The 15966-nt window shown below is 40.8% G+C and overlaps 1 protein-coding gene across 6 annotated transcripts in view; it reads left to right on the forward strand.

Moving 5' to 3' along the window:
* scube3 (signal peptide, CUB domain, EGF-like 3) overlaps positions 1–15966 on the forward strand; it is a 74750-nt gene that overhangs the window by 37161 nt on the left and 21623 nt on the right. For 4 of the 6 annotated variants that reach the window (XM_051424594.1, XM_051424595.1, XM_051424597.1 and 1 more), the window contains exons 5-7: positions 5538–5684; positions 7105–7221; positions 12074–12121. In XM_051424594.1, coding sequence (XP_051280554.1) covers positions 5538–5684; positions 7105–7221; positions 12074–12121 — 312 coding nt within the window. The remainder of the gene's footprint in view (positions 1–5537; positions 5685–7104; positions 7222–12073; positions 12122–15966) is intronic. The other 2 variants (XM_051424596.1, XM_051424600.1) reach the window with 1 other exon arrangement.

The following is a 15966-nucleotide window of genomic DNA, read 5'->3' on the forward strand; positions in this document are numbered from 1 at the left end:
AGCATGCTGCTGCGGACTGCCTGAGTGCCAGTGGGGTTTTTCCACTAACATTTGGCTGTCATGGCTTTAACCAGAGGGCCAGACTGAGCTGTGCTGAGACAGATGCCTTCTTCAGCTGCCTCTCCCTTTGATTTTGGAAAGAATGCAGCCCTGTAATAACATACTGTATCTCATATCTTTTGTATCTCTTTATTAAAGAAAAGCTCTGTTGTGTGCTCTGTCGCAGTGTTATCTGTTCTGTTGGGAGGATGCCTGGCTCCTTTGGGACATTGCACAGTGAGGTGACCTTGATAGAATGAGAGGAGGAGTGAAGGGGAGAGTGGCACGTCCCCAGCAGGTGCTGCACAACTATCTGTGACACAGATGGGCAGACGCACACAAATGCGCGTGCAACACGCATACATTATGTAAATACAACTATACCACATACATTAATGCAAGTATGCATACCTGCACGCACACACACACACAGTTTCCACAATACACAAATGTATACATCATTGCCACTACTCTCTCTGCAGTAGAAATCCAAGAGATTTTCAAGAGCCTTTCAAAAGCAGATCTATTATGTTGTCTGTTTTTTAAGTTTTGAGTACTTAAAGTATTTCTCAACTGTACATCAGTTTAGACTGTTTAGAAAGTCTATGCTTGGCTTGTTTTGGAGCATATGGTAACTATATGTGCTTTGTTTCAATCTCAGGAGCCCAATATACCAATAAAAGTTGTACATTAAGCACTTTGGCAGCGACATGTATCCGTCCAGAATGCTCTCTGCTGTCTTTTCCATTCTCCGGTTGTTTATGCTTTCAGTGGCTCCTCTCTGAAAAAGGGAGTGAAATGAGCAGCCTCAACAAGGCCTTGGGGAGCTGGAGAAAATCAGCGCTCGCACAACAGACCAAACAGTAGCACTTGGATGGATTCTGTCTGCTCTCTATGAACGGAGTCGGTGGGGAAGAGTTACTTCCTTGACCCGGCTGGCTGCCCTGTTGCTCTGGGCTGACCATCTGCGTCGCAGCTCAGCCCAACCCAATCCGGTTCAGCTCCTTTTCCCATTCTCCTTTTCATGCGCTGACATTTTTATCCTCCTATTAAAACTTTTAAGGGCCCATTATCTAAGAGGAAGGAATGTTACTTTAATAGTGTGGTGGCTCCATGCTTAGGCCCCTTCTTTTCAGTTTGCAACCAACCAACACTGGCTAGCTGCTTAATGTTCCCCAGCCAGTGTCGAGCAAAGAGGGGACCGTCTCCACTCCGAGACGTATGACAGCAGCTCAGCACGGACCATGAGCCCTCTTTTCACTGCCCCAAGCACTCAGAGCAGACTATAAACCCTTGGCATGCCTTCCACTACTTCAGCCCCATTGTTTCAGTCTCTCCACTACATGGTTCTCAGGTTTAAGAGAGCTTGCAGCACTGTGGTGAAGAACTTGTGGCCTCCTTGGGTCTTTTGTTTGAGGATCACAGGAGTCGGCATCTTAGCTGGAGCACCCATGTTAACTTCTTTTGCGCAGTTCCTCATGTCATGTTAAAACACATACCCTGCTGTTGAAAGTTTACTGTTGTTTGTTTTCTTGGTAGGCTGATTTTAGCTCAGAAGGGCAGTCATAGAGAGGCTGAAGCTCCTGTGCATAACATGAGGTCCAGCAGAATCCTTTTTTTTTTTAATGATCTAGATGTTTTACTTGTGTCAGAAAATATGTTTTCAGTAGATTTTTTGCAAGGTAGTTAGAGCTAGTCTGGTTCTCAGAGTTTTGAGAAAAAGCTTTTTCACAAGCTATTGAGTTTAAATTGCCATCCACTCCAATCAATCTCTCCACACAGCTATCCATTTAGACTGACTTGCCCACAGGAGTTGCTATCATCACTAAATCCTTATGTACCTTCGCTTTTTTTTTGTTGTCCTGACCTCCTAGTTTTCAGTAAAGCAGCTGTGTGATGTTACCCGCAGCTAATGCCGTGTTCTGCAGGCTCTGCAGCTCATCTCACATATTAAGCTGAAGTTCCACTGACTCAATGACAGACACACAAATTGATTCTGCTTCAAGATATTGAAAGATAATATACTCTGGTCATTTTGTTCCCAATGATTATGCTGTTCCTTCTAAAGTAATCACTGGATATTTAGCATACTTAACAAGATCTTAATGGGTTACAAGCATATTGAGCACTACTGAAACAAGTCTTGTCTACAAAGTCCATTAGCCCTCATTCTCCTATAGGCCCTGAACCTCAATAAACTTCTTGGTTAAACACAGTTAGAAAAAGGGTGACGCTACATGCTTCCGTTGACCAGTCAGTTTTTGACTTAACCTTGTAAAAAAGAACAAAATTATTATTATTTTTATTACTTTTTTGTATTTAGTCCTGAATATTTAATATATAAGATTTGAAGTTTTTAGGGACTTTAATGATTATTTTGATAATAAACTAAACTATATTTCTGGCTACATCTGCATTACCCTTGCAATTAAATGCTCTAAAAAGGCAATTGTTCAGCTGTTCATACAATCATTAAAAATGTAGATCTATTTAAGGAATAGTTTGACATTCTGGGAAATACGATTATTCTCTTTCTGTACAGTGAAAATTAAGCTATAGCCAGAACATGTTAACTTACCAGTAGAGCAGTTGCATAAGGACTGGAAACCAGTTTTTTATTACTTTGTTGTATTTAGTCTGTTAAGCTCACTAATTAAGATTTTGTTTGTTTAATCCATACAAAAACTGACGTGCGAAACAACAAGTTGTGGTTTTACTGCAAGGTTTTTTATCGATTAAACAAACAAAATTTTTATCTTAGGCTACAGCCAGCAACTATGGCTAACAGACATGAAAAGGGGTATCGATTTTTTCATCTAACTCTCAGTAAGAAAGCAATTAAGCATATTTCTCCAAATGTCGAACTGTTCCTTTAACACACATGCTATTACCTATTGCAGAGGACAAACAATGGATTTATTGGCCTGTGGCAACACCATCACCTCTAAGTGTTTGGTACAGAGGTCACGACCTGTCCTGGGAGGATAAAGTTGTGGCTCCTTTGTGAGAGGGAACACTCCCACTTGTTTTCTTGGTTAATTGCAGTGTTCCCTCTTTTTTTTACCGCAAGTGCAGCAGTTTCGATGACGCCTGTCCATGTTGAGCTGTGTGAAAACCCATATCCACTCTGGTCAGTCCCTCGGTAGCTATTTGAAAAGACTCCTTCTCAATTCCAAGACTTTGGAGTCTATTTCCTGTCCAGTTCTCCACCTATAAAGTGGCCAGTGATAGTTTTTATAAGTTTCTTCATATAGAGTTATGTTTTATGGTCAGCAGATTGTTTGAGTGCATCATGGCACATATAATCTGGTATTTTTTTGTTTTTTTCTCTCCTTTACTTTCCCATCCACCTCCTCATGAAAGGATGTTTTTTCTATCTGCTTCTCATCATTTAGTAATGATAAAAACTGGAGGCCTTTGGCAGCGAGTCAGAGGGTAGATGATTGCTGAGCCTGGCCTGCAGAAAAGGGCCATTGTGTCAACACTTTGGCTTTTATTGGTCCTCAGAGAGATGAAGGCCCAGGTTCTGGCCCCAACCCGACATGTTATTGATGGATAGGTCTGTAACATTCGGACAGAGGGGCTGGATAAATATAGGTGGAGTGAAGTGAGTTTTGGGATGCATAATACAACCTTAGTAAGTAATCTTTAGTCCATTGGGGTTACTTAGTTGGAAATTCAATCCTCTGTTAAGTTCATAGATGTCTGTTTCTTGCTCTGGCCTCAGATAGACGCAAAGCCACGGAAACGGACCGCTGAATTCCACATCCTACTTAAATATCCACATGACTCGCTGTGAAATTTTCAGCACTTTACAGCAGCTGCTCTGTTGATGCTCATTCATGGTCACTTCACTCAGTCCTGCCATACCTTTTTCTTTTTGCCTTCAGAGCTCAAGCACTGGCCCAGTGTCTGCTCAGCGCTGAATCTTTGGGGGGGGGGGGGCTGTTGCTGCAGTTAGTGTCTTATAGCTCGCTCTGTCTGCAAGAATGACAGGGAGGTCAGGCAGGAAAGTCTGAGAGGATTGTGTGACCTTGTGTCACTTGTTGACAGACTTAAAAGGGATGGAAAGTATTTAACCAGGAGGGCAGAATTGTCTGTCACACTCGCTTCGTCAGCTACTTGAGGTAAAAAAAAGATAGATTTCAGCCACGAGTGGAAATGCATAAGAGGGCAGGTTGAGTTCTTGGCAAAACATATGGAAAACAAGAGGGCATAGTTAAAGGAGATTCTGGTGGCAGGAGTTAAAGTACATGAATAAGTCATTTACAATAGAGTTATGTAAAAAAAAAAAAAAAAAAAAAAACCTGTTTCTGAGATAGTTTTTTCCTCATGGCCCTCGGGGAAGGAACATAGAAACTGTATGACAGCACATGGTTGTCAAGACTGACACACTACATTTGGACTTTAGAGGAAGAGAGCACAAGGTTATATGAGCTTTACTAGGTGTTGGCACTTCCACACACGTATGCAAATGCTTAAATTTATAGCAAAAAAAAAAGTTGGCTAATTAACAAAGTTAGACCTCCAAACACCCTTCAGTGCGACAGCAGATTTAATGAGACATTAATGGAGATGTCTTCTTGCTCACTGCCTCCCTGTTTGCCAGAAGAGAAGGAAAAAGGAGAGAGATCTGTTTGGTTTTTAATGAGCCAGAGAGCTGGGGTTTGTCATTGCATCTGTAGTGGTGGCAGGGTTTCACAACGAATAAGTCAAATATGTCTTCTCCTGCAAAGGCAGCAGTGCTATTACAGTGCAGAGCAAAGCAGAGGGAGCACTGTGTTCATTGGTGTAATAATTCATGACATGAGGGTCTCAAGTCATGGAAATGCACGCTAGGTGTCTGTTGTACCTCTTCATCAAGCATTTATACATCACACAGAAATTGTGCATCTTAGGGTGCCATGTTTAGTAAAGCTTTGAATTATGAAAGGCCTTTTTTTCAATAATATCTTCCTTTTGTGTTTTTAGAGGTTTGTCACATTCTTATTGAAGTGCTTCAACCCTGATGACTCATGAAAATGTGCACTGACGCCCTTATTTTAGTGCATTCCCTTTTGATCTCAGTCTCTGCTGTGAGAATTTAAACCAGGAGTTAATTTTTTTCAGCGTATTTCTCCTTTCTTTTCTTTATGGGGGATTACCTCAATTAAAATTACAGGTCTACGGGATCAGCTCCTGCTGGGAGTTTTATCCTTTCTGTTGGCAGCCTCCTTTTTATAGCCTGAGCAGAGTGAGCATGTTCCAACAAGTGCTCAAATCTTTGTAAAGGGGTACTGGGCATGTCAGTCACCAGCAGTAGGCATATATGTGACTGAGGGTCAGAATGCGTGTCAGGCATTTGAACATTTTTAGTCCTCTTACTAGCTCCGTGATATCTAATTTAAAACCAAACTCTTTGTTTACTGAACGGTCTTTGGCTTTTAAAAGCGTGTGTAATCTGTGTGGCAGGTAAGAGATAAACCTCTCTCTCCTGGTCTCGCTGTTTTCCTTCACAGTGCAATCAGAAGGCGCAAAGGAGGGACCCACCTGCATGGACAAGAATCACGGCTGCGCACACATCTGTAGGGAAACACAGAAGGGTGGCATCTCCTGTGAGTGTCGACCTGGATTCCAGCTCACCCGTAACATGAAGGACTGCAAATGTAAGTCATGTCAACCTCAAGCATAGTTCCCCCTCTGTGAAAGACACACACATACACACACAAGCAGGAGGATTTATAGGCTCCTCATGAAAAAGTGATCGGGGTTGGAAACCTGCCGATGATGGATAATTGCACTCATTCCACAAATGCCTTCCAACAGATTTGAAGTAGGCTACTGACATTTACATTGCATTACCGAGCTGTGACTAATCTTCTGAGTAGTCCTCATAAAGAAAAACATGTTTATCAAATAAGGAGTGATCATTTACACAACCAGGGCAAGTGTGGAGGTTACTCGAAGGGGACTACTCTGACGGACAGCGCACACTTCCTGTTGCTGTGCAACGGAGATCATCCTGTCAGAGCTGGGGCCAGGGCTGATGGGGGATTTGTCTGTGTTTGGATAAGGATTGGAGAAGTGTTATTCTATAGTTTTTCTGTGACAGCCCAGGAAAAGGGCAAAAGGCGCTGGGATGGTAGGGTGCAGACAGGATGGCGGTGGAAGCCTCGGCTCGCTTGTGCTCTTTTTCACTCTGTCATCACAGGTGTGTTAAAAGTGCCAAGGTTAATGCTCCCTTCGCCCTCCAGAACATAAATGTATTTGCACTTAGAGACGCACACATGAACACACATACTTATACCAGAAATCTTACGTTTCTCATCATTTATGTGTAACTGACATAACTGTTTATGTAAGAAATGTCCAACATTCTACAAAATGGATTCACTTAAAGTTTTTGCCCGTTCTGCAGAATTAATTAGGTGTATTACAATTAAGACTAGCTTGTAGGCTGACACTCTTATCCAGAGTGACTTACAATGAGTAAGTCCAACCTCTTGCTCAAGGCCAACTCATCGGCTGTTTAAAAAATGTGACCTCCGCAACTTCAGTGTAATTCTTTAATCACAAGGTTAAAAACATTTAGTCAGGGGAATAATGAATGAATAAAGCCATGATTGTGATTGATGTAGTAAAGGATTCACCTTTCATGTGAAGTGGTGGATATGTAAATCAATGCTTGTGTTCTTCGCATTATCATTCTGACCTTAATCAAGCCTGTGTTGAAAGATTTAGAGGTCCTATTGGTTTGTGTGCATCTGCAGTGATGTGAGACAATTTTCATTTTTATTATTATATTTTGCAAGTATGTTATTTTGAGGAACTCAATAGCAAGCTTTACATACAGAATGTCTCCTTGGATCTGATACTGAAGCATTTATATCATAGAGCATATAGCCCGGAGAAATAGTGTGTGGGCGTCCTGAACTGGGGACTTTTGTTACATATGATACCTCTCTCTACCCTTATTTCTGGTCACCTGTCAACTCTACTGTCAACTTTAAAAATAGAAACATGTATCCTGTGAAAAGTGTATTATCTTGTGTGTACAGTTTATGTTAACTATGTGCTCTTTGATAGTGACGTGTAATTACGGTAATGGGGGTTGCCAGCACATCTGCGAGGAGACAGACCACGGCCCCAAGTGCTCATGCCACATGAAGTTCGTCCTGCACAGCGATGGAAAGACTTGTGTAGGTGAGTCATATCACCCTGATACAACTACCAAGGGCAAGAAATAATGGCTTTTGAATGAGAAAATGTAGAACCACAAACCACTGACTTTCCAATTTCCAACAGCAAATTTAATTAACGTTTTGAAATGAGGTTTATAGTTGAAATTCAGGCCTTATTACAGTAGCTGTATGCCTGAGCCATTTCTCTTGATCTGTGACATACAAGGACAAAAGGCTACCACCCACTGTGCTTTCTGTTCTTCTTCTTCTTCTTCTTCTTCTTCTTCTTCTTCTTCTTCTTCTTCTGCTGCTGCTGCTGCTCCAGTAACCTCTCAGTCCCTGCATCTGCTTTTGGCTTCTCTTCCTCTTCCTCCTCCTCCTCCTCCTCACTGGACACTGCAACAGCTCTCTCTGTTCCTCCCTCTCTCTCGGCCATGCAGTCAGACGCACACCTTCTATTAGCCCTTGGGTCAGTTCCTCCGCTCGGGATTGGGGATTAACTCACACACCTGACCTAACCTTCCACTGGCATTTATCAGTGTTTGCCTCAGTTGACTTAAGTTGAGTAAAAATCATTCAGCTACTCAAGCATATTGAACCGTTCTGAAGGGCAGTTTCCCATCAGATGGGACCTTCAGGTGCAGTAGAGTCAAAGCACAGGTCTCAATAAACATGTACGGATGGAGTTTAGCCATGCAGAATTGCACAGACATTTCATCAACGATCGTGGAACATTAAAAATAAAGGTGGTCAGGTGTAAATTTAAGACTGACCATTACTGCAGACAGGCTTTTATTTTATCCGCCTATTTAACCAAAGTGTCATTAATAGTTTCTGTACACAGTGCACACCCATTTAAACCAATTTAGCATGTAGTTTGCTGTGTTAGTGACCTGGGTTTGTAATGGAAGCTTCAGTGAGTTGGATAAGACATATTTTCATTGTCAGGAAGACAAACTTAATAATAGAATTAAAACCTACGCATGCAGGGCAGACTGGTGAGATGGTTGCTTGGTTTCAGTGGCTGTTAAGTTTGAGAGCTTGGTTTGGGTAGCGGCTGATTAGCTCAGTGTTTCTGGATCCCCTTTATTACCGCAGTCCTGATGAGAGCCAGACCTATGTCAAGGTCTGGTCAGCCAACCTGTCATTATTGCTGTACCCTGCTAGGCCAGGGGAACGCCACAAAGTTGACCGCAACCAAATTATATGTCTTAGCCTGTCTTGTTCCCAAGGCAGAGCAAAATGCACAGTTGGTGTGCCAGATTAGGAAGCAGTCAGCCAGTTAAAATCTTTGATTTCCCCCTCAGAGTCTGGGGTTACAGAGGAAGAGGGAGGGCTGCTCTGCGGTCGACACGGGGGCGCACCATCTCCCAGACACTCTATTAGTTAATAAAACCTCAATAAAACAAACAATCTGCCAAATGAACCACTGACGGGAGAGTGAGTGACAAGAACGCTGGAAGACCTTCAGATAGGCACCACTGCTGTGCACTAGGACTGTAACTGTGTAGGGTTTTCACCATAAGAAAATATTCAGAAGCAATGCATGATGAAACTAATTTTTTTTTAAATTTACACTTAAAAGCCGCGTAGGTGTACACTGATATTTCAAGTTGGTGTGCCAGGTTTAAATATAATAACTAATAATAATAATGTAATATAATACAATCATAATAATAACTATCCCTCTGGCAAAATAAATATTACATATTTATTATTATAAACATGAAGTGTTTCAAGATGCAACAGGTACCTTTGCTTTGAAGAAAGAAATGTCATTTTGATTTATTTCAAGGCTTAAAACAAATAGTTTCTCTTGGAACCAAGAACTCGTATTCTAAACTTTCAAATATTGTTAAATGTCACAAACGAGATAAAAATTGGCTTGCTGGGGTTGTATTTTCAAGCATTGTGTACATGGCACATAGTGCTAATTATTCGTCAGCCACTGCGTTCAGGCATAGTTAATGAGGTATAGAGTGTCGAGGGTATCCATAGCAACCACACAAGGTATAAACACACTCCAGTTTAGTCCCAATATTGATTTGGAAACGTTTATTATTCATTGAGTCGCTGCATACTTTATCCGAAAGGAACATGGCACATGATTACAAAACAGCTTTCGCCTTGTCAGTGGCTTTGTCGTCTGGTGGGCTCTTTCAGTATGCTGTAGCTTCACTGTTCGATCCATCTTGTGGGGTGTTTCATATGCACTCTGCCACATTTTCATTCATTTTGTGGTGTCTCTCCTCACCCAGGCTCAGTCATGCATTTTGTAATAATACGCCACATGCTGCTCTGTTTGGAAGTGTTGGTTCTTTATCCTTCCTGTCTCACCTCTGTTGAAATCTTGCATACTGTAGATGGGGATTTTAGTGACAGAACGGGCTTTAATAGATGGCACACATGGACTGCTCTCGCTCATTCATACACACATGTGCACACACTCTTAGAAATATTTGTTCAATGGCCTACTCAGACTTTAAAGTCAGATTATTGACTGAAACAGTCCTAACAAAATCAGGTTTATTTATGCATAAAATGTCTGTGTATCCAGTATGTTCAGATATCAGAGAAAGGAGCAGCCATCATGTGGAAGCATTCACGCTGTTAGCACAGCAAATCATAAACATTCACAAATAGCAGGCAGATGCAGACATGCTCAGGAGTTCAGTCATCTGAAGAGTTGGCCACACTGTGCCAGACACACAGACACACAGATACACACACACAGAGAGAGAGAGAGAGAGAGAGAGAGAAGGAGAGCAAGAGGTGCATTTTATAATACAAACAGAAAGCTATACAAACAACCACAAACATACAGTACATATCCAGCATGCATGCATCACATGCATGTAAACACATGTAGTCTACATGCATATGCCCATAACATAAACACACTGTGCTCTTGTTTCGGGTGGTCTGTGCATTCATGCTGGTGTATTCAGGTGTATCTCACTGTATTCTGACCTCTAACTGCTGAGAATCGTTCTTTCTGGATGTTGCATGTTGGGACTGGGACATGTTGGGTCAGACTGTGGCAGTCGATGTAAACTGTGCATGCTTCGTGGTGTTGATCTGTTACTGTCAGAGTTGAGCATCTGCTTCCTCCTCTGGCACCTCAAAAAAGTGATTTTCTTTTTTACTGAAATAATGTTATTTGAAACGTAACAGAAATAGAACAGGGATAAACATGGTACTTTGTTACTGCATTTCTCGAAAGGCCTTTTATGTTTATACATATATGTCAATCAGCTTAAAGGCCTAATCCTTCACCCCACGTGTATCATGGGTGATTGTACATGGTCTGCATACTAAATGCGTGCCATGATGTTTAGTGTAAAGATAAATATACACTCAGTGGGCTGCAGAAAGGGTCTTCACTTAGCAGATTTGTAGAATTAAGTCATAATTTGACATCAATTACAAGTAAAAACAAAAATAGACTAATGCTTTCTTGTTTATTAGTGGCAGCACATAAATTATACAGCTGGGCCACTGTCGGTGCTTAGAGACTTGACATAACAGCCTAATAGCATTAATTCAGAAATTATCTGACCATAAAAGACACCATAAAGCCTAGACATGAATCTGGCTGTCCCTGTCTTTCAGCTTGCAGCACTAACCTCCACTCGCTCTGTCTGTCAAGGCTCGCAGTGCTCATACTAACAAGCAAAAGCCTCATCTCACACACAGACAACAAAACTGCACTTTGTCTGCACTGTTTGGAATATTTGTTTGCATGACTGCATGTTGTGAGGTAACACTTTTGCCTTGAGATGTCACCCTTTTCATTTTAGACAAAGACCTGTCATCATCTTTGTTGTTAGGATTTGGAAAATAATCACTGCTGTTTGCTCAGTTGTTACCAGTAAGAGAATGTCTTTTCTTTTGCAACCACATAATGTCATTCTCTCATGTCATTATCGCCAATCAATGGACATTCCCTTATTCTTAGCCCCATGAATTATGAACTTCCAGTTATTCCTTACACTGAACTGGTGTCTGTGAACATTAGTGATTTTTTTTGTTGCAACTTTTTGGGAAATAAATAATGTGGAACACAACTTGTCACACCATAAATGGGTTAATGTGATAATACCACTAACTTCTACTTCTGAGGGACGGGAGGACAACTTGGAACAAGTGGCCTAAGATAACTGTGACAGACTAAGTTACCGTTAGCTAAAATGTTAGAGTTCAGGGACAAGTTGTGCTGTTCCACAGCCAAGCTAAACTGAATTTGTGGTTTAAACAACAGTGCGTTGAGCAGAAACCAAAAAATGGAAAAGGATTGTTCCTTTCAATACTGATACAGTCTCCATCATCTACCAAAAGAAGACAAATCCAAAAGAACGTACCACTTTGTCTGATTTTAAATACACAAGGTTGTGTTCCACCTCATTTAATAAAAGCTGCCTGACTATGTTACTGTGGGAGGACTGATACGCCTCAGAGCTTTTCAGATTGTTCATTGATTCACAGTTGGTAGCAACAGAATCAATAAAGTAGCTAAATATGTTACTGTACATGATCAGACACCGCTTCTTCAGGTTGTCCTCCCACCCCTTTGGAAGTATAAGGCAGAGGTATGATCACATCATCTCTTTCAGGCGTGACAGGCCGTGTTCCCACATAATTTCCCAAAAATCTGTAAGAAAAGGGAAGACACCTGGAAGTCATACCTATTATTTGCGCAAGGTATCATGGGGCTACAGAAATAAGGTGAATATACAGTATACCACATCAGATTAGTTCTTGTCACATGCTCATGATTTATATAACATGCGAATGCTGCGTGGTTCAAGTGTACAGAGAACTAAAGTGGTGTTTTTACAATGTGTGCGTGTGTGTGGGTGTGCGCGTGCATGCAGGGGAGAGGAGTGTCCCGTACCCGGCAGTCCCACAGCCGTTCCCTAATGGTAAATATGTGTTCCTCTGACTCCTCTCTCTGGGGGTCTGTGGGTGTGGGGAGTAGAGGAAGCTAACCTAGCAGACACTGACCGGGCCCTTCCCCTCCCCACAGGGGCATCATCCTTCTGACCCTTGACCTCTGACCCCACTCCCCCCCCCACACACCTTCCTCTTCCTTCTGTGAATGCCCTCTCAATAACAACTGCTGGCTGTGTCAAACCACACCTTTTCAAAACACAGCTGCAAACAGGGCGCCTCTGACCAGCAGCATGAACATTATATAAAGAGGCAGGGATTCACTGTATCTAATATTATTCATATATCCTTTCAAAATCATCTCCAACTCCTGCAGTCAGTTTGACAGTGGTGGAACTAAGTACATTCTCTCAGGTACTTACTTACTATACTTCTTTATAATTAAGGCCCAAAGAGGTAAAATGATCCAATATTTCACACTAAAGTTCAAATAATGAACACAAATTTGTGTAGAAGAACTGTTTTGTTCATTTTAACCCTTCTGCATTAATCATAAAACAATGAATGACCCTTTGGAGTGGCCTATTCCCTCAACTAAACTACTCTACTGTACCTGTATATAAAGTAGTTAAAACTAGCTCCACCATGACTACCTATAACAGTAAGTAAAAGCTGTTTACTCATTGATTCATCAGTATTAACGATCTAATAATGTTATATATAATAATATATCAGTCACTGGAAATTTTAGTTTAAAGATCCCATCCAGACATGTACTGAGACATATACAATTAGTCTGCTTGGATCAACAATGTGTGTCTGATTATGGTTTGTTTTAGCTCCACTTTCAAATCCTCAAAGAGGCATCTACTCCATCTACCCCAGTAAAAATTCAAGAATCTTTGAATATGAGCATTGTGTTTTCCTGCTGAACACTCTCATTCTCACTCCATTCTCAGTGTTTGTGCACTGGTGGCTTCAAGTTTCTACATCACATTAATAGTTTGTCCTGGTCCAGTATATATAGATGCATACTGAACCAGGACTGACTTCCAAACTATTAATTACAAAGAAACTTTCCACTTTAAGCAGATGGATGTGAAAACATCCATCTGTGTACATTTGGCTTATAATACCTCTGTACTTACTTAAATACTTGTAATGGAGTATGTAATGGAACATTTACTTAAGTAAAGGATCTGAATACTTCTTCCACCACTCAGTTTGATTGATGTACTGATTAAGGATATACTGTATTAGCACATTAGCCTTTGTTAAAAGTCCAAAACACCATCAGTTTAACTGTGATGGCTTTTAAGAGGCAGACCAAAGACTTAGGTTTTATTTGTGTTTTGATACGACTGAAAAGAGTGAAATTAAGCTTGCACTGTTTCAAACACATGGCCGTGGTGTTCTTAAACTCCATCATCACGGCCTATTAGCTTTGGTGAGGGAGCCAATAATGTGTCCATGATCCAGCGCTGCTTCATACAAAAGATAAAACACAGAATCCCTCTAAACTAGCTTTTTCATGCACATGTAATCTTGTGCCCTAAAATGGTGAAAATAATAAACTGCAGGGAATATATCCATGTTATTCCTGTCCAGCTTCTCCGTCTATTTTGTGGCCAGAAGTAATTTGTTTCACTACATTTGCAGTAAAATGAACAATGGTGCTTTGGAGGAAAAAAGTGTAGAAACTTTTTGCATTTTGATAATATCAATAAGACTATTAAGCCCAATTTTCAGGACAAGCTGTGTTTTAATAGATATTGCAAAGATGCCAGGAAAAATAAACTCATAAATCTGCGAGGATGTATCAAACCTTGATACATCAAAGAGATTTACGATTTAATTATACCATGTAAGAGACTGAGGGAGGAGGCTTGCTCTCAGAGGAGTAGCCTGTTCAAGGTAAGAAGTGAAACAATAGTGTTTTAAGTTACTAGTTGTTACTACTGTATGTACACTGAGTTTCCCACTTGCTACAATATAACAGACTGACCTATTTTAGAATTTTTTGTCCTAGTTTCTGTTTTTTTTCTTCTCAGAAATAGAAACATTAGGAGCAAGAGACATATTTTGCATCCTCCTTTATCAGTTTTTTGTTTACTGTACCATGCTGAAACCAGTTTTGTGGTTTACTTTCACAGTGGTACCTCTAGAGAACATTAACAAACTGTTCTCACTGGTTTTAATTTTTTATTGTGTGGTTTAAGTTATTGAGAGAGTGTTCACCTCAGAGCTTTAGTTGGGTTTTTGTCTGATAACAACTCTTCCTTCTGAATAACTTTACTGCAGCTGCATGTTTGCTGTTTGGTCAAGAAAACTCAAAAAGAAAAAAGAAAAGATCCTTTTCTCCAAAGCCATCTATTCCCGGTGATAAACAAAGAGGGAAACTCTGTCTTGTGCCTCCTCCTTGTGAATTCTGTCCACTCACCCGTTGACGTATTTTGTTTGCGGTTGTCATAAATGGCTGATGACAAGTTGCATTGAGGTTGCTTGTCAACAGTTGTGATGTTAAGTCAAGAAGTGCTGCAGCGAGAAATCCTGTGGCTTCTGTTAAAAAATTATCTACAGTCTGCACCTCTCTGTATGAAACATATACTGTAGAGGCTCAGCATTAGACCAAACACAACGGAGAATATTTACAAAAGTCTGCCCACTGTTACTGTAATTGCGGGTCCCAACCCGATGCACTGTAGATGTGGCTGGTGTGCATCCAAAGCACACAAACCCACACACATACCAGAGTGTGTGTCTCTACCCTGTCTTCACAAAACCATAATGTCAGAAATATTTCTTTGCTCTCTTAACACATGATCATTACAGTTTGGTGAGATGGCTGCCTGACTAAGCATTTTGGAGGCATGTCCTGACACTGTCTTATCGTCTCGCCTGCCAACTGTCTCTGCTCACACTTTGCAATTATGTGAACCCACAGTGCTACACTCTCAAGCCTGGGTTGGGATCGGGGTATTAACTGGAAGCCTCCCTCCCTCTGCCCAGTACTCTATCATAAGCTATCTATCATTCTCCTGCAAAGGATCAGAGGCAGAATAAGTGTGTTCTCACCTCACAGAAAAGGACTTCAGCTCTGAAGTACATTAAAGTGAGTGTAACTTTTGCTTAGCTGCTACAGTGGACCCAAGTGGGACTTATAGGGCAATAGTAAATGCCAAAAAGTAGAGTAACATTAGCACAAGTAAAGAAGAGTCATAAAGTTCTCAAGCCACAAGTAATGTCAGTTACACAGCAATATCTATGTAAAGGTAGCTAACAGTCGCTACATAAGCCACCAAAAGCTACCAGTCATACCAGACCTGGTAAAACCCTTGAGTGTATTAAGTCAGCAAAGTGTGTTATAAATTAAAGCTGAGCCGCCCAAAGTAGGGCCTGCAGGCCAAAGTCAACCTGCCATATTGTTAGAATAGAAATTGTTGCTCTTTTTATTTTCTGTGAGATTAAATGCTCTTTAATAATGTAGGATCTCTAATTATTAATTATTTTCCATAATTTGTGTTTGGCTCACAGGGTAACATTAATTGACAAAAGTCAGTCAATTAAGGGAACTCGGGATCTTTGGGGCCATTTTGCATCTTAACAATATAATAACTGTTTTTTTATGTGATTCATGGCCCACCATTAATTTTCGGTTTTTGCCATCCAAGGGGGAAAAGTTCGGGCACCCCTGAATTATACTTTTTAATTGTAAGTGAAAGATTATTTCTTCTTTTTCATAAAGTGTTTAATTTTTTTTTAATTTTCTATCCCAGTATATTAATGCATCATGTTATGCCTTCAGCAACAACATCCACTGAACTGTTTTGAGCTGTTGTCTATGAAACGGCTATAAAACTTAAAATTACATCACTGT

The sequence above is a fragment of the Dicentrarchus labrax genome, unplaced genomic scaffold (genome assembly GCF_905237075.1).
Source record: "Dicentrarchus labrax unplaced genomic scaffold, dlabrax2021, whole genome shotgun sequence".
In the NCBI taxonomy this organism is placed as follows: Eukaryota; Metazoa; Chordata; class Actinopteri; family Moronidae; genus Dicentrarchus; species Dicentrarchus labrax.